Source organism: Amphiura filiformis, chromosome 16 (genome assembly GCF_039555335.1).
Source record: "Amphiura filiformis chromosome 16, Afil_fr2py, whole genome shotgun sequence".
NCBI lineage: Eukaryota > Metazoa > Echinodermata > Ophiuroidea > Amphilepidida > Amphiuridae > Amphiura > Amphiura filiformis.
The window spans coordinates 32787836-32812642 of NC_092643.1; the positions used below are offsets into that span (position 1 = coordinate 32787836).

General features: G+C 37.2%; 1 protein-coding gene across 1 annotated transcript; it reads left to right on the top strand.

Annotated features, from left to right (window-relative positions):
* Positions 1-4449: 4449 nt before the first annotated feature.
* On the top strand, positions 4450-18895 carry LOC140172571 (solute carrier family 23 member 1-like). Its single transcript, XM_072195714.1, has 13 exons — positions 4450-4732; positions 5529-5686; positions 6321-6409; positions 7084-7145; positions 8905-9086; positions 10386-10506; positions 12704-12860; positions 13741-13994; positions 14305-14422; positions 15273-15416; positions 16001-16096; positions 17238-17435; positions 18483-18895. The coding sequence occupies exons 1-13, from the start codon at positions 4574-4576 to the stop codon at positions 18539-18541; spliced, it is 1797 nt and encodes a 598-aa protein (XP_072051815.1). The 5' UTR covers positions 4450-4573; the 3' UTR covers positions 18542-18895.
* Positions 18896-24807: the final 5912 nt, after the last annotated feature.

The following is a 24807-nucleotide window of genomic DNA, read 5'->3' on the forward strand; positions in this document are numbered from 1 at the left end:
TGCAAAAAAAGTTCCCTCCCTTCTCGCCATGTCAAAAATTACTTGCCGCCCACCCCCGGCATGCCCAATAATCTTTGCCCCTCCCCCCTCCTCAATTTTACCATCCCCTGGGCTCATTGCACAAGTGACAGGGAAACAAAATCATTATTTTTAATGAATATAATTAAAATTAAATTTAAAAAAATTAAAGATTAAATACAGTGTATCTGTGATATTGTTTAAGATGTATATTTATGGGTCTTTGGTCGTCGATTGCTATGTCGCCCTCAGTTTCCAGTCTGCTCAATCTATTGACAACATTCATACTACTCCCCGAAACACAAATCGCTATTTGTTTTTCGTGCTAAAAAGGAAAAGGAAGATGCACAGGGCAATTATTGCTTTATATAATTATAGGGGTAGTTCCCCATTAGAAAAAGGGGGCATCCCCACCGTCCGCCTATGGATGTTTTTTTTCCAGAAATTACTAAATGTTTCAAATGGAACAGGTAAATGTTTCCGGCAAAGGGAGTGACCGTCATTGGTCCTGAAAAATGAGTTACAGTAATGTGTGATGTGCCCTGGGTAATTTAATTTGATCATTTAACTTTGTTTGCAATTTAATGCTATTTCGTGAAAGATGGGAGCACCTTCCAAGTAATCATGCAAGAGTTTGTGTGTTAAGACATGTTTAGGGGAACACTTATTGGTTGCAAAAACAATTCAGCCATAATTTAATAATATCTTGGAAATCTCCTTATCGCTCAATGTCATCATAGTGTTGCACCGTTATGAAATGAACAAATGAAAACATGTTTTCGTGGCAGATCTGAGTTAGAAAGTTGTTGTAGGCTTTCCAATGTTTTTATAGTCAACAAAGTGATCTTTTCTTCCCAAAAGAGGAATATATTCCTCTGTTAATTTGCTGAAGTCTGGTTTATGAAACAACACATCTGTCAATGTAAGTAGCGTAGGTGTAAAAATTCTGTTTCCTGAAGAAAGCGAGTGATTGGTGAAAGCAGCACCATTTTTGGAAATTGTAATCTGTGCAAGGATTTGTGCGCAGAGGATATATAAATTATTCAAGTCTACAGTGATTTTCGCAGGACAAGTTTGAATCAGGATATACATCAGTCGTCCGGAACATTGAGTTGAGTGCAACAGAACTTTGTAATCAACAAGAAGCAGACTGTCGGATAAGTAGTTTTTAGTGTGATTGTTACAAGTCGTAAATGATTCAAGGCCAAAAACACTTTAGAATGCACTACAAAACACACTGTTTGATTAAGTTAACTATATCTGAATCTTTAATGAAAAGTCAAGTTTATCATTGATCTTTCAAATGAACATTAATACATCGACAATCATTTAGAATCAATAAAATGGAATGTTTTAACTGTTACTTAACCAGCAGCCTTCTTCTTGTTGTTGATTGCAAAGTTCTATTGCACTCAGTGTTCTTGATGTGTATTCTGATACACCTGTCCTTCGAAGATTCAAAAAGCAAACGAAATAAAAAAGGAGAAAGCCCAAAATCTGGTTTTACATTTTAGAAACGTGTAATATTTACTTATTGTTAAATACAATTATAGCTCATTACCAATAGTCATGATAGCATAACGTCTTTTACCCCTTTGATTCTGTTTCAAAACCCGGCGGTGAAGCATATTTTATTCGTGTTCACTCAGATCTTCAACGTCGCTGTTCTATTTGCAATAATACGTCCTGAATAAATTTGAGCTCGCTTAACATTAAGGGTTAAAAGCAAATTGGGCTATTCCAGTCAAAGTCCACGAAGTCCATACACCCCTATGGAAGACATGACCTTAATTTTCCATACAGGGGGTGCCATATGGAAAGGTTTCTATACGAAAACAATTACACCTGAGCACACATTTTCGTCCAAGAGCTCTCAAGCAAGCAGTGAATTGTATCCGCACAGTCTTTGATTACACTACACGGTTGAGTGCATAACAATGTAAGAGCTGCGGAGCTTCTAGCTGAAAATTGGTCTCTTTGATTGTTTTTTGTCGAAATCTCAAGTGTTCCCTTCATCCAATCAGAATTTGTTTTATATCAAACGAAAGCTGACACTTCCTCCTAAAAAGATTTTTCGTCAACTAGGTCAACAGATAACACAATTCAATGTTATAGCAAGGCGAATGTGGAAACTCTGTTGAAAACTACCTATCCAAGCACATTTTTTGACCAAAATGTAGGTTTTAAAAGTCAAAACCTCAAGTGCTCCTTACAATATTTTTCAAATTTTATGTCATTGAATAAAAAAAGCACACTTATATTGTCCATACACTACCGTCATTAGAATGAGCAATGGTCAAATCTCTTTAAATTGCAAATCTTGTGCAAAAGTCACTATTTTCTCCTATTTTGTCATACGGTTGTAAATTCAATGAACTATGACTTTGCTAAAGAGCGCTTACATGGATTCAACTGCAATAGCCCACTATTATTTCACATTAACTCCCAATCAAGCATGTTTGTAAGAATATTTATACCTAGATGTCGTATACCGATTCTAGAAATGAACTTGTTATAACCTAATATAATCATGCAGGCCCTCTTCTGGATACGTTCAATCATCAAGGACAGCAGAATATCGTTTAACTTGACATCATTGAACCAGATGTGCGCTTTCATTGAGTTGTAAAAAGCCGACAACTCAATTAAATGAATTTACAACCATTGTAATAATTCCAATCATTTTCTGATTAACATAATTTTTCTCAGTGAATCAGTTTAACTTGACACCAGTGAACCAGCTGTGTGCTTTTATCGAACTGTAGCTAGTAAAAGGAACAATAATCAGGTCATATGCATTTTCAAATCCCCACTCCTGCAAATGCCAACTTTGGGAACCCAATATGGAAACTAGATATAAATGAAGTGTGGGCGTAGCGAGCAGGAAATGGATATATGTGACCGTCCACCACAAAACGCTCGTAAAGTCGACGGTTGTATTCATATGTACCTCAAGTTGGCGCTGCATGTTTCTCATTTTGCTAGTGCCAGTCAAACACATTTTAAACCAATCATTGATCGTTTTGTTGAAGAGGATAATAAGCTTTTACTTATGTATAGAATTCGTAAATAGCTCTAGTCTTTGTTTGCTTTGGCTAAATCCTGTTCAAGTGGTGGTTAACCAACAATGAACAATGAAAGGACATTCCTGAACCTCGTTGACTTTGGGATGATTTGAAGTGACTGCCAATTATAACCATTTGATATTTAATACCAGCAATGTGGAAAAAGAGAAATAATGTAGCAGCGAAATAATGTACCCTTTTGCTGAAGGAGCAAAGTTTAACCAACTATAATTCGGCTTCTTGGTATCGTTTGAAGTCAAATGATATACTAATTTTAAGCTTATGATATATATATTTTCTAAACACGGAAGAAAACAAAATTGACCAGGTGGTGGACGGTAACATTTAAACGTTCATATAGAGTTATCTTATTATGGCCCCTTCCAGCCGTTGATGACTTTTTAGCTCGGCGAACTCCGGTCAGGCCGGAAATAACGAAGCGGAAAAAAGCGAAGACGAGTGTGTAGCTAACTACACAAGTATTTAATTTTCCGCTTCGCTAATTCCGGCCTGATTGGAGTTAGCCGAGCCAAAACGCCATCAACGGCTACAAGGGTTCAATTATAAGAAAACTCTATACTATTTCCAAGCATTTTTAGAGATTTTTAATTTTAAAATGTCATAAATGTGTGTCAGAAATCCCCCCCCCCCTCGATCTGCCACAAATTGTGTACTCCACCCCTATCTGACCTATAATTACTGCAGCCCCTTAATGAGTTTCAGTGTTTTCCCAATTGTATAATCAATAGTTCTGTATCCCGAAATCTGGCTATGAGCTAATGCAGAGTTTAGGGTCGAGAAAATTTAAGATTTATTTGCTTATGGAGTATTAATACCCTAAACAGGTACTCTAAAAAATGACACTTGTCATATTTGTTTAGAGGTGCAGTTTCAATGAGTATTTAGTTAGGGTACATTTTGAAGGTGACACCCTTTTGTCAATGCCAAATGACCCGGGATGCGAGACTAAATCGCTATTTATTCTTGCAAGGGAAAGTCCTGGTGTAAATTAGTAATTTTACCAGGCAATACTCCAGGACCTCTGACCTATCAATATTTCCTCAAAATAGAACCAGGACTATTTTTCAAGACATATTACACTCTCCAGAGAGTTTATCTGGAATATTGATGACCTTTCCACACTCTTGGTTAGTTACATCTATGTCCCCATGTAGAATGCATCGCCAGGGCAAGTCATCCATCAAAATAGAGTTTATGGTTATTATGCAGGCAAGGCATGTGTCCTCGTGTAAAACCCAATTAAAATAGCTATAATTTTTTATTCATGGTACATGTATTTTTATAGCCTCAGTTGTTGTTATCATTTAAAACCCCGCAGTGATTTATAGTGCGCTACGCACAGGCACAACGCCTAGACGTGATATCCACAAGCCTCAGCACATTTTACAGGTCTTATTACCACACAAATGACGAATACCCATAGAACACATTCACGGAAATAATGGCACAGGAGTCTGATATAGTCTTGCATGAACAAGTTATGTGTAGTGATACACAGGATGGTGAAAAGGGGGAAAAAAACTTGTAATCTTGAGGGAAAAGAACCGCCAGTAACTTATACACGACAAGTGGTCTATGGACTGGAAGATGTGCCGCCGTGGTATGCTACCTTTGCGTTTGGATTCCAGGTACTGTAAAAAATTATTCTTCCGTTGGACCCACTTGTTCTCTTCCTGCTCATTTCCTAATTATTATAGTGTAGTATATAGTAATATAATAATAATGCTAATAGTAAATCAATGGAACATGACATCGCAAGACGTACGTTTCATAGGCATGCTAATTTTGACACCGATTTTGTACATGTATTATTGTACCTGCGAACATAAATTGGCAAATAGGCATCCTCCTTTTACATCAAAGTAAAGAGGGTCTACTTCAATTCCCTGATCAAAACGAGAGTTATGAACGATTCGACGGTATCTTTTGTGGGACATGAGAGCACATCAGACATATCGAATTGCATTCTGAATACGAGGAATGTCCTTTTGATATCAAATAATTTTTATTTTTTGAAATTCGCGATACAATACAAAATTTATGACAAATTATTTTGATGTTTGATATTTTTTGATATTTAACAGTCCTCGAAGTAAACTTTCTAAATCTAATGATATGTACTTAAAGTGTGTGGAGCTGGGATGAGAAATTTGTCCTATCGTATTGAAGATATGAATTTTGTTCTCAAAAACACCAAAAATCATATTTCAATACGAGGACTAATAAATATCAAAAATATGAATTTATAATCATTTGTCATAAGATGTGTATTATATCGTGAATTTAAAAACGAAAAGGATACCAGAATGCAATTCGATATGATGTGCTCTCATGTCGCACAAAAAATACTGTCCAAACGTTCATACCCAGCCCTTAAGACATCAGATGAATCAATTTTGATTACGTTTGTACTTATTTTCGCAGCAATTTCTAGCGAGTTTTGGATCTATCATTTCAGCTGAAATAATAATTGGTATCAAGATGTGTATGTCGTTTAACACGGTGCTAATGGGACGTTTAATAAGTACCGGATTTCTTATCTGTGGCATTGCAACATTTCTTCAATCTACATTTGGATGTAGGTAAGAACACAGACACAAGGACCATTGTGTTAAAGAAAGTGTTAAAGAGTGTTAACAAGTCCGTACTGTTCGATGTGGAGTCGTCAAAAGTAATGTTAATTATTTTCAGAGCAATATTATACTTTGAACAGCTCTTTTCAGCAGCTTTCAGCACAACCATTCTAAAGTAGTTTTTGAATAAGCTATCGTTATGGAGGGGATAGCCTACTATGAACAGTTCCTTTGAGGGTCACTGTATACATCAAAGAAGTACCATTTAGAAAATTACGAAAACCAATGTAGGCGAAATTCTTATAGTTTGATAAGCTCGTAATCGGCGGGGCTTATAACATCGCGGATTAATATCAATATATTTTATTTTGAGAACTGCCTTGTGACAACTCGCCAGAAGTATCACAAATTGTTTTATAGGTCCTATATTTTGTCTATATTTTATTGAACACGCACAATATAGACCAGACAGGTCAACAATATGATCGCTCTTAACCTGGGTCTACTTTTCGGCGTAGTGGTCAAAACCTAACAATACCCGCCGATTACGAACTGATCAAACTATAAAACCCTCCATTAAGACTAATGCTAAAGATATGTATATCCAAATAATGAGCCAATATTTGTCTGTTTTCCCATACAGATTGCCAATTATTCAGGGTTCAGGTGGATTCTTCGTTGCCGTAGTCACTATCCTAGACCTGAAGGGTCCTTGTCCTATTGTAATGCCAGGTATGTAAGGGACTATGGGTAAATTTCGAATCAGGCGAATAATAATAATAATAATAATAATAATAATAATAATAATAATAATAATAATAATAATAATAATAATAATAATAATAATAATAATAATAACTGAAGTATTGAACTTTTGTTCACAACACACAAATTTGCTCACCTGAAATTTTCGATTCTTAAGACTACAATCTTCTTCAGCAGACTGATCCAATTCGTTGATCGATTTGATGACTCTTGACTTGTGACGTCAGAACTGGATCGTAGACTCTTGCTAAGTTGTAGCGCCCCCGGATGTGAATGACCTCTTTGACTCCTCGACAGAGAACCACGGTACTTCGAAAGAGGAGTCAAAGAGGCCATTCAACCTTTTTTGAATAAGGACGGGGTCTTTCAGAACATTATGTGCAACAGAACTTTGTAATCAACAGGAAGACTGACGGATAAGCAGTGTTCGAATTATATTTTTTACCTTTGGTGCACGTTTTCATCTGATGCAGAGCTATTTGAAGTGCAGTCTCAATACAATCACAATAAATTTACAATTTCGTAGGAATCTTCAATATGGGCCTGAACATAAAGCACATAGACTAAATAATAAGATGATACCATTAATATATGTTAGGCTCCGTTTTCTTTCTCGTTTTGTTAATGTGGCTATCTTTTAGGAAACGCTACACAGGCGGAACTAGACAGTGCTGATGACGAATGGAGAAATCGTATGTTGGAGGTATTATCCTTTCTTTAATCCGTATATCATTGGTAATATTTATATATAATAATAATATTTATATATAGGCCTAATATTGAATGGATTTATAGAGCGATTTTAAATTCATATTCTAAAATTAACAGAACCACGTTTTAGCGTGAATTTACGTCAGTTACACAGTTGTAAAGTTACGAAGTTGTAATAGTATTGAAAGACTACTGTAGTCTCCTCCGCAGCCAGTTTGGTTACGCTCCCTTCACACAAACAGTCTGCCAATGATAAGGAACTGGTCCTTTTTGATTGGCTAATGGTTTTCTGACGACGTCATCCAGCTTGACTTCAAACAAGGCTTTCAATTGGTCGATCGGCTAGACGGCTACTTCATATTCATAAGCAATTTTGACCCGGAAGTAAACACTTGCGAGATTGCATCGCTCGCCATCTGACTGAGGTCAATCAAGTTCCCGTATGTACAGCTCTATGTGGACCCAATACACACATATTGTACATGGAAAACACTGTGACAATACGTAGTGTATTGTCACGGTGAAGACCGTGCTTGGAAGAGTATGCTGTATGCTAGCATACGTATGGTCACGGTGTATAACGTTGTCAAAATACCACGTAATTTAGTACAGTAATAGCGCCCTCTGTTGGTCATAACTCACTTTAAAACGTAGTTTCAACGTAGTGAAGAAATATTTTAGGTAATATAACACTATAGAATATAAAAACTAGTATTTTTAGAAGTTACATTTCAAGGTCGTTACATTAAGGTTACTCAAGGTTTTAACATTAAGGCTGTTGTTTTTTAATTAGAGACAGCCCGTCACCCTTAAGGTTACTCCTTGTTGTTTGTTGATGCTTGGGCCCAGTATCAACCAAAAATATCAAGGCCGCAGGGCCGGTAGGCCTGAGGCCGGAGACTCCCATATGACGACTAAACACTCCAAGTGGGACCCCAATATAAGGGCCCCGCAGGGCTATAAAGCAAGAGTAACCTTAAGGATGACGAACTGATAACGAAAATTCTGTTAGATTTACGGACAGCTCGTCACCCATTACATAGGCCTACTTTTACACTTTTTTTTTACTCTTTACCCCATAATTTCCCTCATTCTTCAGGCCCTGCACTCTATCGGGGGCTAATTTATAGTTTAAGCTTGTTTGCTATTGTTTTTGGAGCAACATTGTTTTTTTATAAGCCACCCCCAGCCAGCCCCATACCTCATTTTGATTATTCTGCTTTTTATATTCTATGGGGTCGCATATTACCTCAAATATTTCTTCACTACGTTGAAGTTACGTAATTATGACCAACAGAGGGCGTTATTACTGTACTAAAGTACGTGGTATTTTGACAACGGTGACCATACGTATGCTAGCATACAGCATACTCTTCCAAGCACAGTCTTCACCGTGACAATACACTACGTATTGTCACAGTGTTTTCCATGTACATACGTGAGGATCAGGTGTACATACGTGTAGCCAATCAGAAACGTCGTTATAAGTGGCCATTGGCAGACTGTTTGTGTGGAGGGAGCGAAACCAAACTGGCTGCGGAGGAGACTAAGACTACTGCAACAATGTCATGGTAAAACTAGAATATGTACTTTTGGTTGTACTATAGTCCTTACTCTTAATATTAAAAAGAAGTATACACTCTAGGTTTTAGTTAAATGGCTAACACTGGAAAAATATGGCTCTTGCCATCTTTCTCGCCTTGAGGAATACAATTTAAAGTAAAATATATTTTTATGTTCTTCTTTTCTAGATTTCTGGTGCTATTCTGCTCGCCTCTTTCGTACAAGTTGTTCTCGGTTCCATTGGGTGCATCGGGATGGTTTTGCGTTATGTTGGGCCTATGACGATAACTCCTACCGTGGCATTGACCGGAATGAAAGTTGTGCCCATAGCTGTTACTATGTGTGGTGACCACTGGGGAATTGCAGCAATGTATGTTTCAATGGGATCAATGAAAATATATATCAGTTCAACAAAATATATCAGATATGGTTTTAGTTTTTTAAAAAACACTTTTCACTATACGCTACTAAAAAAGTTCTTATTCGGGTAAATACAAATTAAACCAAAAACTAATTCAATTTAGCTTTATTGCGGCACCGTGTGGAGGTTTGAGTTGAGTTGCCCGCGAACATTCACTGTGCCAGCTCTGCGGACCTTGCCGGGCTATTCCTCGCACTTCCGAGCGATTGCGATGGAACGCTTTTGGAAAGCGATGGGCAATCGCCTAATTTTGCGATGCATCGCCCGTCGCATTTGCATTTATACTTATCACGGCGATAGCGATTGCAGACGAAAATTAAAATATTCTAAATGCCAAAAAAATACATTTTTAAAACATCAGTTGCTGTCAATGATTATTGCTTTGAATTAAGTCATCACCAAAAGTTAATAATCGAGAAAGGTAAATTAATTAGTAATCGATCCAGTTGGTTGTTTATGGTTGGTTGACGCATTTATGTGTCAGGCAATATCGCTGGGAAGTTGAGATTTCTTCAACTAGCAAAAGCGACGTCGTTTTTGCCTCAGCGATTTGAATCGATTGATCGGCTCGACGCTCTGGAAATGTAAGTAAACACTGAGCAAAAGCGATCGAGTATAAATTCAGCTTTAGCTTTTATATTCTATGGTGACAAATATTTATTAACAACGTTCTTTTAAAATACGATTATGATAAATATGATTAAAAGCAACAGTGGGCGCTATTACTTTTTCTCATAAACTCAGGCGGCATAGGAAGCGTAACACGTGACGTACGAGGCTGGCTAAGATACAGGGCTGACAGCCCCATTCAAAATACACGGTTAGCAATTACAAATGGAAAATTAACATACTTGCAGTGGGGTATTTTGTCGAACCCCGACGGTTTTAGCGTAAGATTTTTTGCTTTGACACCACATAACAAATTTAGATTTGTTTGTGAAGATTTCATGATTATGTGTTAATCCAATGGCGACCTCAAAATTGGCGATATCGCTTCCATCACCGCCTGCATAAACTGCCGTATATGATCAGTTTAAGATCATAACTGACTATATACGGCAGTTAAGTTGGGAGACCAGGTTGAATCACCAGGGTAATTACAATGATATGAATGAAAATAGTCCGTTCTTAATTAATTATTTGAACATTTTTCCTGTTGGGTTGGGATAAGGTTTGTGTGTGTGGGGGGGGGGGGTGTTTCGATGAAGTACTAAAACTTTTTAAACGTTAATGTGATGTTTTGCACAGGACAATTGGTTTGATTATATTGACGTCACAATACTTGGCCTCATTTGATATCCCAATACCAGCTTACAATTCACAGAAACGTTTATACATTGGCAGAGCACAAATCTTCCAATTGTTTCCGGTACGTATAAAAAGGTTTATACATGATTATTATATAAATATAAAACAATCATCAATCACCTTAAAATGGTAGATAAAGTGGTCAACAATACCATCAGATGACTATGATGCAATGATGATATGATCCTTATGCCTATTGAGATACCCGCATGCAGAGCAAACAGTGGTTTCTTCTTCTTATACCCGCATGCGAAGCATGGACGGGTATATTGCCAAACTGTGGTTTCTTCTCCTCCTCCTCCTTCCATCAAACACTTCATTCTGTCAAGGCTAGCGCTAAAACTACAAGGGCCCCAGGGCCCACATGTGGTACACTTATGGACCCTACCCCGTAGATGTGCCTTTTGCCCATCTCGGCCCCAGAGGTGAAAGGTAACGGGCCCAGGGGTCGAAAGGTAAAAACACAAATCATGCCGTTTCTCATCAGATGAAACAGCCTCAGGGTCCTGAGTTGGTACACTGATAGCCCATAGGTACTCTATAAATACAAGTATACATGAGCCCCATATGTTATATATTATGGGCCCAGGGCCCCAATTGTTAAAAATAAGGAGCTCATATGTGGCACATGTATGAGCCCTAAATTGTAGATGTGCCTTTTGCCCATTTTGGCCCTAGATGTTCAAGGCTAGGGGCCCCAGAGGCCCAAACGTTAAAACAAAGGACCGGCCGTTTCTCAGCAAATAAAGTAGCTACAGGGTTCAGATTTGGTACACTAATAGGTCTTCAACATTATATTGTTATATGTTTATATGAGCCCCATGTGTCACACAATATGGGCCCCAGGGCTCCAAACGCTAAAACATAGGGCCAGCCGTTACTCAGTAAATAAAGCAGCTACAATGCCCTGCTTGAGTCAACCGTAAGAACTAGAGAATTATACTTCAACATACGTACATGAGCCTCATAAGTCAAATATTATGGGCCCAGGGCCCCAAATGTTAAAACAAAGGGCCGGCCGTTTATCATCAAATAAAGCAGCTCAGAATTTTTACACAGATAGCACATGAGAATTATATTGTTACTACATGTAACATAATTCCACCCACCCCACACACGTAGGACTAAACAGACAGATCCGTATTATAATATATATGATGGTAATTGGAAATAGCAGCGTGAAGCGCTAAGGCTGTTCCAGTTAAATTACATACCCATTGGCTGTTATATTTAATTTACATACTCCCTCTGAAATGGCCCCAAAATAGGCTGTTCCGTTTAATTTACATACTCCCTCTGAAATGGCTGTTCAATCTAATTTGCATACACCCTCTGGAATAGTTTCCCCAATCATATTGCATAGCCTCACTGCGAATAAGAGAGACTGACAACAGCAACCTATGGAGAGTAAGATGTGTGGTTGACTTAACGAACATAAACTTCTTCCCACCCACCAAGTCTGAGCCCCGTACAACCTACTACGTTCTCACATTAGCAGTCACAGACGAAGAGGCATATCTTCAGACAAACCTTCAGACATATCTACAGAGAATAGCGTATTATTATAAACATGTAGATATGTACATATATATGAGCCCCATATGTAGCATATTATGGGCCCCAGTTTCACTATTTACACATTTTTCGCCTAATTGGGCGACTTTTTAAAAATTTCTCTATATGTGGTTCGAGTGTGCAACCTGCATTAAAATAAAGCTCGTGAATTGGACTTTCAGTTTTTCCACATTTTTCACCTATTGTGCGACTTTTTACAATTTCTTTATTTTAAGTCCTCAGCAAATAAGGACTGTAAGTTTATCTACACCGATAACATGCGGGTATAGCCGTATTTGTGTACAAATATAAGGCCTTCTAGTTCTCTTTCCTCTTCCTTTCCTATCAAACACATCAAAGTGACAAGGCTAAAACTAAAACTATCAATATGTGGTAGGCCTACACTTATGAGCACTATCCCGTAGATGGCATTTTGCCCATCTAAGAGGTCACGGGCCCAAATGTAAAAATACATATCATGCCGTTTATCATCAAATAAAGCACTGATAGCCCCAGAGGTATTCTATAAATGAGCCACATTATGTCGTATATTATGGGCCCAGGGCCCCAAATGTTAAAATAAGCGTCAACAGATTGACAAAGCCAGCTCTAAAACTTCAAGAGCATTATAGCCCTATTTGTTTTCAAATATAAGGCCCTCTTTTTATTCTTATAATATTGTTATTACTATATATGACCATCAGATCATCATCGCAATTATTACAACGTGGATATTTTGTGCAATATTGACGGTAGCCGACGTATTTCCAGATGATCCGAGTAATCCCGCGTATAATGCACGTACTGACATTAAATATGACGATATCGTTGCTACGCCGTGGTTAGAAGCACCGTATCCTGGTATGTAACAGTCCGGTGGCAGATCATGGTAGGTTGGTTTTGCCATTTGTAGTACAAAATGAGATTTCAAATGGTGTAAAATTGTCACCCCATGGCAATTCTAGATATCCAAGGTCAATGACTACGACTTATCGTTGTGAAGTTATGAACAAAAAGGTCAAAGGTTAAAAGGAAATTCCACAGGGGTTAAAATTAAGGGAAATTACCAAATGAATTTACCAAAGGACGATTCCTGATTCGGCTGTCTGCTGAATTCATAACGATATGTATTCTGTGGTGTCAAAACGAGTAATGTATCAGTGTAAGATCATTTGTAAACTAACTATATGCGGCAGTTTAGTTGGGAGACCAGGTTTGGTGATGACATACCGGTATTTCCATGATCGGTAACTCAAGTAACGAGAAAGTAACGAGATTTAAAATAACAGTGCCAACAATTTGTGACCTGTTGGCTTATAGCTCCGGAACTACAAGTCGAAGGTATGTCACACTATACATTTTTCTGAATCCTTATGATCAGAGGAACATTAAAAACAATTAGGCAATTTTGAATCATGGCCCTGCCAAGGGCAATTCTACACCCCATCTTATTTTGTACAACCTATAGAAAAAGGCTTTAACTGGCAAAACCATCTAACCTGATAAAAAGAAATAGTTTGTAGCCGGACTATAACGGTCTATAAAATATTGTTTGAAACAACTGAGAGGATTTTTACCAATCATTTAAGGGAGATGGGACATACTGACGTCACACACAAATGAACTTTTGTAAAACAAGGAATCAGCGGATTCAAACGTTCAACAAAATTATTTGTAATGTATTTTCTTCAACGTTTCACCTTCTCCGATGAAAACAATTGAATTTTATTTATTTTTCTAGGGCAATGGGGAACACCATATGTTACTGTCGGGACCTTTCTGGGCGTTATTACTGGCGTTCTTGCTTCTGTACTCGATTCAATCGGCGATTACTATGCATGTGCAAGGGTATGCTCAGCACCAAAGCCTCCTAACCATGCTGTAAACAGGGGTATATTGGTCGAAGGTATCGCCTGTATATTTGCAGGTGCATGGGGCGTAGGCTTGGGAATGACTTCTTACAGTGATTGTATTGGAAACATTGGACTTACCCGGGTGTGTATAACATTTTAATATATACATGAACAAATATAGGTAATATTAGTCTATGATCATAGCATGTCATCAATTCATAACGACCGTCAAGTACAATTGGTAATAATCAATATAGTTTCAATTTTGCACTCCCATTCATAATTGATAAATAATATCTAAATATTATTAGTGGAATGTGTCTTTAAAAGTATCAGGATGCAACACTAGCCATCTTTAGCCATAAATTTGAGAGAATCATACATTGTGTTCCGCAAGGGTCTATTAGCGGTCCGTACATTCTTAAGCTATCAGTCGAAACATTTGATTTCAGGTTGGTAGCCGAACTGTGGCTCAAGTGACCGGAGTGGTTATGATAATCTTGGCATTTTTTGCTAAGGTTGGGGCTCTATTCTCTACTGTGCCATACCCAATCTTCGGTGGTGCTCTTCGCCTTTCGACTTTCGACGTTAATGGACAAATCTTAGCTAGATGGACATTTTTTTGCTATTGCATGTGATTTATTTAGTTGAGGGCTCAAAGGACAAATTCATTCTATGAAAACGCCTTCTGCCAAAAGTTTACCACGCCTATTATAGTGCTAACTTTATAGCATAATAATTGTGCAAAATAACAATTTTAGCATTGAAAAGCGCAATTTACTACTTTTTAATCTGAAGAGAAAACAACGCGAAAATGTAAATGATATTTACGACTATCTGCGCATGAACATACGATGTCAAAACATGGTTAGCAATCGGAAACGAGCGACAATCGGACCTTACATATTTCCCTGATTTTCTCAACAAAACGGAAACTGTGGCGTCATTGTAGAATGTATTTATCAAGTCATTTCTCTCTTTATCATACGTAAAGGAGAATATTGCTATATGTGACCGTACACCACGAATGAGCCGTAAATGTCCTCAATTGTATTCTGAGTTACAGTGTAAAATGGGCATGAAGGTCGTATTCATAGGTACCTCAATTTGGTGCTACGTGTACCTCATTTAATGAGATACACGTAGCACCAAATTGAAATACCTATGAATATGACCTTCATGCCCATTTTACACTGTAACTCAGAATACAATTGAGGACATTTACGGCTCATTCGTGGTGTACGGTCACATATTTAGTTTATTGCTAAATCATGTTATTTACTATTTTCTTGGATTCGGGCAATGCAAGGCGGTCCATTGATAAACAAAACCAAAGGTCTTATAATCAACAGTTTTTAATTTTTTTAATGTCAACCTATATCTCGTAAATAAATGTACAAAGTGTTTATTTTATTTTCAGCCATGGTATTTGCAGTAGGTTTATCCAATTTACAATTCATCGATCTGAATAGCACTCGTAATTTGCTGGTAGTTGGCTTTTCAATCAGCGGTGGTTTTGGGATTCCACTGTGGTTGTCCAAGCATCCTCACGCGATTCAAACAGGTTATTATACATGTATTTTCAGGCAAAACAATCATTAGAACATCATTATCAGATATACGGCCTATTAGTGCACACTTGTTATTGATTCAAGCATTGTGCACAGCCCCCGGGACAGCCATTACACCTATAAAAACCATCTGAAACTTCGTGGTTTCTACTATTATCGAACAATATTTGATAACGATGATTGTGACGAAGATAATGATGACATTAATATGATGATGATGATGATGATGATGATGATGATGATGATGATGATGATGATGATGATGATGATGATGATGAGGAGGAGGAGGAGGAGGAGGAGAAGGAGGAGGAGGAGGATGACATTAATATGATGATGATGATGATGATGATGATGATGATGATGATGATGATGATGAATGATGATGATGATGATGATGATGATGATAATGATGATGATGATGATGACGACGACGGCGATATTGATTCCCTGTGCCCAACATTTCCCATAACTTATTGTTGGGTACATGGAAGAGCATTAGACCATTACGAAACGACAACCAAAATTATCCACAGTTTATGTAACCAAATTTTATTGTTAATATCATATATACATGTAGGATCATCAGAATTAGACTCCATCTTGACAATTTGTTTTGTAAATGATGTTTTCGTTGGAGGAATGATAGGTTTCTTCTTAGACAATACCATTCCTGGTAAGTACTATGTAGAAAGTGTTTTCACCATAAACCGACGGTAATTACTGTTATATTGGTTGTAGTAAGCTGTCACGATTTGACCACAAATTGTCTCAAGCAAAACTCACTTCCTAGGAACTAAACGCCACACAAGAACATAAGATGTCTCATATCCCTGATTTTATGTAACTCATTGAACCAGCTGTGTCATATAATGCCTTTAGCTACAATGGCAGCCTAGTAATATGGTTACCTTAGTGACATATATCAACCTCAGTAGGGAATTCCAGTCGTAATCAATTCTGTTCAGAACCATAAACAAGAAATAATTTTCAAAATTAATTTGCTTTGGTGACAAGCCAAAAAATCGATCACCGTCTAGTACTTTCCCGGGAGTACTCTCAAGTATGCGCTATTGTAACCGTGACAGTTCAATTATGCGCTATTGTGATCTCGAAATAAACATACCGACATTTGTTAATCTCTCCGGTTATGTACTTAAACCAACCGGCGGTTGCTACTCAAGCATTCCTGAATATTAATATTCTGACAACCGGGCGGAACCGGCGGGCAACCGGTGGTCGAGTCTTGAATTGATCTCTAAGGCAGCATCTCGTATAACCCTCCTTATTTATAATTCCATAAAACATTTGATAAGATTTTCACAAAGTTTTAAATTAAATCAAATACTGGAACTTACATTTTTGCAACTTGCTACGTTGCGTCTGAAACCATAAGACTTCATCAGGCAACTGACCCGCTGGTCTGGTCATGTGACACTTTGACAATGTGAAGTTTGATAGTTTCAGACGCAACGTAGCAAGTTGCAATAAATGTAAGTTCCAGTATTTGATTTCATTCGAAACTTTGTGATTCTAATGACTGAGAATATTCACTATATGATAAGATTTTATAATTGATTTTGGCTTTCCATGTCACTGAAATGAATAAATAAAAATAAAAACTTGACACACTGTTTTTTATCAAAATTGTATGAATGTGATAAAATATGACATGATCTAATTCTCAGTTGAAATGGCCAGTCATGTTTGTCAAGCATATGTTTCATAATTCTGTATTTATTCACCACAGCTGCATTATTACCATTATAAAAAATAACAAGGGAAAATCTTTGATGTAATGTTCCTGATACTTTCAGGTACCTTAGAAGAGCGTGGCATGCTGAAATGGTTAGAAGCAGCGGATGAAAATGACCCGACTCTAAGCTCTATAAAAGGTTACGATCTTCCATTTGGTATGAACTACATAAGACGATCAACACTTTGGAGATATTTACCCTTTAGTCCAACATTCAAAGGTTTTCCATGGAATAAGAATTCAGTGATCCAATCCAAAGGTAATATTGTACATGGAATAGAATACATGATTATACTCTGTAACACAGATGCACACATCTTTTCGTATCTTTTAAGGAAAACAAAAATACCCAAAAACTTGGAATATTGTCCAGAAACATGCAAAAACATGCAAAATTATTCAGGGAGACTTTCAAGGGAGTCTCGAAATGAGGTCTTTAGAAACTGACAAAAGGAATAACATTTGCAAGGATTAATGCACGGAATAGGTCTTTGGAACCAGCAAATCAGGTACTTCAATGTTTTATAATCGGAGACTGAATGAAAAACACTAGTTTGCGTCTACCGATCAACTCCCCATAGCCCGTAAAAGGAAGTTTCACTCATCTGATTCCTCCATCGGGAAAAGGAATTGCAGAAAAAATATGCCTATAATTGAAAACCGAATTAAAAAGACTAGTTTGCGTCTGACGTCAGGGCGCGGCGTGATTGGTTGCAGTCCTGCGCAGTGCGGCATTTTTGGTCTAGTTGACAGGACGTCATACGCAAACTTGTCTTTTTAATTAGATCTTCAATTATATTACCTTGTGAAAGTAATAACGGTACAAACTGACTTCCTGTAGAGAAACCATGATATGCGTATTCACCGTCGCCATGATATTTCAATCATCACGACAAATCTTAAACAAATCGTTTCCTAGTTTTAATGTTCAGTCTCCGATTATAAGAAGAAAAAACATTTTACATTGAATGCAAAATTTGCGATTTTGATGAAAAAAGGAGGTCATATAGAAAAATAGTATTTATACCATTTTAAAAGATTGTGATTAGAAATCATGTTTGACTTAACAGCTTTCACTGTCAAATTATGTTACAGCAGAGTGATTCGTCAGAAGAATAAATATGTGCGCAGTGCTTGGAATTACATCAACTGTGATGAAATAATATGATCTCTTAAATACCAATGAATGTCTGGTGATGTTAAATTAATGATAAATTGAAAATGTGTATAATTATATTACCTTCTAGCATATGTTAAGACATCAAATATTGAGCTTTGAAACAATGATTTTTCTTATTTTGCCCAGATGAAAATGCTGATATCCATTTTGATGTACATGATGAGCGTGATGACCAATCAATCTAAATTGGACACGAAGACTAAATATTGTCTGTAAAGTGTAAATTGCGTCATTTATACCTCTATTGAGTGTCTTGCTTGCAGATTATATTGACATTATACCTTTCACTTTGAAGTTCAAGTTTGTGTTTATTCACAATTATCTCATACATATTTTCAGGCTATGACAGCTTATACATTCTTTTAAGATAACCGTGAAAATTAAATAACTTTCATCGCAGGTAAACTAATATTTGTTGATATACTATTCAGTTAGGGTTAAGAAGACAGCCAATCATTATGAAAGTTTATAATATTCTTGATAAAAAATAAACTTGTCATAATATTTGTGACCGTTCACGGCGAATGAGCCGTAAATTCCTCCCCGGTCAATTTTGTTTTATTTCGTGTTTAAAAATAAACATCATAAACTTAAAATGGTATATCATTTGACTTCAAACGATATCCAGAAGCGGGGTTATGGTTTTTGTTAAACTTTGCTCCTTCAACAAAATTATAGCTTTTTACGTTTTTACATGTGTCTCTTTTTCCACATTTCTTGCAATAAATATCAAACAGTCATAATTGTCGGTCATTTCAAATCATCCCCAGTTAAGTCAACGAGGTTTAAGAAAGTTCTCTCATTGTTAATTGTTGGTTATGCATACCTGTACAAAATACAATGCCTGGTAACCCACCACTTGAACAGGATATAGCAAAAGCAAACAAAGACCAGGGCTATTAAAAGTTCTATAGCCATCTAAGGTAGAAGCTTATTATCCACTTCAACAATAGGATTATTGATTAGTTTTTGACTATCAAAATGAGACAGATGTCGCGCCAGCTTAAGTTACCGATGAATACGACCTTCGTACACATTTTACACCGTAACTCAGAATACAATTTACGGAATTTACGGCTCATTTGTGCTGCCGGGTCACATTTATAAAAATCATAGTACGAGCGTAATAACAATAATAATAGTAACAATGATAATAGAATTGAATTGAATTGGACTGAATAGTAATAATAACAATAATGATAGATATATAAGACGAGTATCCCGGCCTGTATGTGTATGTTTATTGGGCTCCGACTCATAATCGGAAGGTTGCGGGTTCGAGCCCCGGTGACGCCATCGTGTTGTGCCCTTGAGTAAGGTACTTTATCTCGATAACTCCACTCCACCCATGTGTGTAAATGGGTACCGGCATTCTTAAATGCTGGGAAGGTAACAGGCTCGGTGTGGAGGAGGTCACTACAGCAACATTACATGGAGGAGTCTGGCCCAATCGCCAATGAAAGAGATATGCGTATTCCGTTCACTGTTTATATACAGGTTCGCCTCCTTTACCTTTTTTTGTATGAGTAAGGAATATAAAATCCAGAAGTGACAATTTGTCATTAGCAAACAGCGCATTGATATTAAAATGATCCTGTGACTTTCTCAGAGGGCGCTAATATGTCTAGTGATAGAGCTCTGGTATAAAATCAATAATTCATGCAGGAGCCAAATGCCATCATGTTTGTTAGTGTAGATTTATTCACACAAGGACACGAATACGAACACACAGACGAATGATGGAAGGTCAAGTGATTTGTCCATGGTTTTTGTGACTTCAAATACTACTTGCATTTCATTTGAAATTTTATACCTGTCGAGCATTTCATTCGTATTATTGACAGTAAATCCTTTTGTCGACAGTATTATTCCAAAAAATCATTTCCATTTCAAATTAAAATATTTTTTGCCTGTTTCCGGTGTCCCATGAACTTACCAGGGAGCGATTTTATTCTGAATTGTTCATATCCCTACACAAAGCACACACACATCCACCACCCTCACCCGCCCCCACAGACCCGTGCACAACACCTAAAATGCAATATAATGCCGAGAATGTTAACTTTGCTTTTAACGTTCACCCGGGAATCATTGCATATACTCCACCCAAAAGCAAGCAAACAAACAATCACAAACAAAACGCCTCGCCCAAACACCTCGGGTAGAGATTTTACATAAGGTAGTATATCTTACTATAAATAGGGAAATGTTGTGAGTAGTATGTGTATCTGTGAGTTCTGTGTTCTTAAATGAAGTACATTGTGGGTGTAATTATAAGTATAAAGCAAAATTGTGGGCGTTTTTTGATCTGTGGGATTACTCCCACAATGTAGATGTCTCCAAATGGCATTTTAGTGGCCAATTCCTTTCAATGTTAAAGTGTTCAAATTATCCCGAAAAGGTCCATTTTAGGAACTAAATCCACTTTTTGAATGTTATCGATTGAACCAACACCCCCCGCCTCAAATTAAACTTATCACTGGTATCTACGCTCTACGTGCCCGGATGTATGTTAAATAAACACACAATGATCATCCTCACAATTTAGGGGCTGTGCAATAATTATGAGTCCCTCGGGGGTAAAATTTACAAATAGTGTACCAAAAATTGCTTGCGGGCTGACAAAAACCTTTGCCCCCCCCATTCATAGGAACTGTCGCTTATTATTACGATGGAAATATTAGTCAAACGCATACGCGATGTTCATAACACAGCGTGCGGGACGGTGATCTACACAACAAAGGATAGTACCGTAACATGACCGAAGGAGTGATGCGTTTTGGCGACATCGGTGCCAGTAGTAAATTCCATTTTTCTTTACTTTGCCTGATTTGTTCGGCTCAAAAATAAAAAGGGCTATAGCTGAAAGTAAAAGCATTTTATGGCAAAGAAACACTAATCTATTTGGATTAACAGATAGAATGCATCCATGATATTATTTGAGATGTACATTTATTGGTCTTCGGTCTTCGATTGCTATGTCGCCCTCAGTTTTCAGTCTCCAAAATCTATTGACAACATTCATACTAATCCCCAAAACACAAATCTCAGTGTTAAAGTGTTCAAATTATCCCCAAAAAGGTCCATTTTAGGGAACTAAATCCACTTTTTGAATGTTATCGATTGAACCAACGACCCCCCCGCCTCAAATTAAACTTATCATTGATATCTACGCTCTACGTGCCCGGATGTATGTTAAATAAACACACAATGATCATCCTCACAATTAAGGGACTGTGCAATAATTATGAGTCCCTCGGGGGTACAATTTACAAATAGTGACCAAAAATTGCTTGCGGCCTGACAAAAAACCTTTGCCCCCCCCCCCATTCATAGGAACTGTCGTTTATTATTACGATGGAAATATTAGTCAAACGCATACGCGATGTTCATAACACAGCGTGCGGGACGGTGATCTGCACAACGAAGGATAGTACCGTAACATGACCGAAGGAGTGATGCGTTTTGGCGACATCGGTGCTAGTAGTAAATTCCTTTTTCTTTACTTTGCCTGATTTGTTCGGCTCAAAAATGAAAAGGGCTATAGCTGACAGTAAAAGCATTTTATGGCAAAGAAACATTAATCTATTTGGATTAACAGATACAATGTATCCATGATATTATTTGAGATGTACATTTATTGGTCTTCGGTCTTCGATTGCTATGTCGCCCTCAGTTTCAGTCTCCTCAATCTATTGACAACATTCATACTACTCCCCAAAACACAAATCGCTATTTTTTTGTGCTAAAAAGGAAGATCAGTGCAGTTGTTGCTCCCCTTAGAAATTACTAAATGTTTCAAATGGAACAAGCAAATTTTTTTCGGCAAAGGAAGTGACCGTCATTGGTCCTATAAAATGAGTTACTGTGATGTGCCCTGGGTAATTTAATTTGATCATTTTACTTTGTTTGCAATTTATGTGTATTTTTGTGTATTATGACATGTTTAGGGGAAAGACTTATTGGTTGTAGAAACAATTCAGCCATAATTTATTAATATCTTAATAACAAATAATCTACTTGCCTTCAAATAAAGGTACCTGTGAGTCAATTTACATAGCCAATAATGTAATATCATTCGAAGGAGATTTCGAGTACAACAAAGTGATCTGTTCTTCCCAAAAGTCTGATTTATGGTAGGACACATCTGTCAATGTAAGTCGCGTAGGTGTAAAAAAATCTGTTTCCTGAAGAAAGCGAGTGATTGTTGAAAGCAGCACCATTTTGGGAAATAGTAATCTGTGCAAGGATTTGTACGCAGAGGATATATAAATTATTCAAGTCTACAGTGATTTTCGCAGTTTGGATCAGGATATACATCAGTCGTCCGGAACATTAAATTGAGTGCAACAGAACTTTGTAATCAACAAGAAGAAGACTACCGGATAATTAATTATTAGTGTGATTTATAAAGTGTATTGTTACGAGTCGTAAATGATTTAAGGTCAAAAACACTTCAGAATGCACAACAAAACACACTGTTTGATTAAGTTAACTATATCTGAATCTTTAATGAAAAGTCAAGTTTATCATTGATCTTTCAAATGAACATTAATACATCGACAATCATTTAGAATCAATAAAATGCAATGTTTTAACTGTTACTTAACCAGCAGCCTTCTTCTTGTTGTTGATTGCAAAGTTCTATTGCACTCAGTGTTCTTGATGTATATCCTGATACACTTGTCCTTCGTAAGAAGATTACTGTTCAGCGAAGTCCAAAAAACAAACGAAATCAAAAGGAGAAAGCCCAAAATCTGGTTTTACATTTTAGAAACGTGCAATATGTACTTATTGTTTAATACAGTTATAGCTCATTACCACTAGTCGTGATATCATAACGTCTTTCACCCCTTTGATCCTGTTTCAAAACCCGGCGGTGAAGCATTTTTATTCGTGTTCACTTCGTGTTCACGTCGCTGTTCCATTTACAATACACGCCCCTGAATAAATGAGCCTCCCTTTATATGGGCTATTCCAATTGAAAACCATACACCCCTATGGAAAACATGGCCTTAACATTTGTTTAGACAGCAGAATATCGTTTAACTCGACATCATTGAACCAGCTGTGTGCTTTCATTGAGTTGTTAAAAGGCCGACAACTCAATTAAATGAATTTACAACTATTTTAATAACTCCAATCATTTTCTGATTAACATAAATTTTCTCATTGAATCAGTTTAACTTGACATCAGTTAACCAGCTGTGTGCTTTAATTGAGCTGTAGCTAGTAAAAGGAGAAATAATCAGGTCATATGCATTTTCAAAATCCCCTCTCCTTCAAATGCCAACTTTGGGGACCCAATATAGAAACTAGATATAAATGAAATGTGAGCGTAGCGAGCAGGAAATGCATTCCTATTGGGTTATCTTATTATGGCCCCTTCCCGCTGTTGATGGCTTTTTGGCTCGGCGAACTCCGATCAGGCCGAAAATAACGAAGCGGGAAACTGATAGTGAAGACAATTGTGTAGCTGACTACGCAAGTATTCAGTTTTCCGCTTCGCTAATTCCGGCCTGATTGGAGTTACCCGAGCCAAAACGCCATCAGCGGCTGCAAGGGCTCAATTATAAGAAAACTCTATACTATTTCCAAGCATTTTTAGAGAGTTTTAATATTAAAAAAAAGTGTCATAAATGTGTAACAGAAATCGCCTCCCCCCCAATCTGCCACAAAATTGCGTACTCCACTCCTTTCTGACTTGCTAATAAAATTTCCCCTCCTCATTTTACCCTACCCCATTATCTGGGGATAATTACTGCAGCCCCTTATGAGTTTCAGTGTTTTCCCAATTGTATAATCAGTAGGTCTGTATCCAAAAATGGCTATGAACTAATGCAGAGTTTAGAGTCGAGAAAATTTTACAATTTATTTGCGTATGAATTTCCTGTTTAGTGTATTGAAATGGCACTTGTCATAGTTGTTTAGGGGTGCATTTTTAGATCACTGAGTATTTAATTAGGGTACTTTTTGAAGTTGATACCCATTTGTCAATGTCAAGTGGCCCCCGGGATCCGAGACTAAAGCACTATTTATTTCTTACAAGGGAAAGTCCTTGTATAAATTGGTAATTTTGCCAGGCAATACTCCATGACCTCTGACCTATCAATATTTCCTCAAAATAGAACAGGGGCTATTTCTTCAAGACATATTACACTCTCCAGAGAGTTTATCTGGAATGTTATGACTTTTGTACACTTTTGCTATGTATTTACCTGGTTAGTTACATCTATGATGTTATAGGTCACATAGTGGACCCCAGATAAATTTGATTGAGGTCATATTGCTGGGAACAAAATAATGTCCCCGTGTAGATTGCATCGCCAGGACAAGTCATCCATCAAAATAGAGTTTATGGTTATTATGCAGGCAAGGCATGTGTCCTCGTGTAAAACCCAATTAAAATAGCTATAATTTTTTATTCATGGTACATGTATTTTTATAGCCT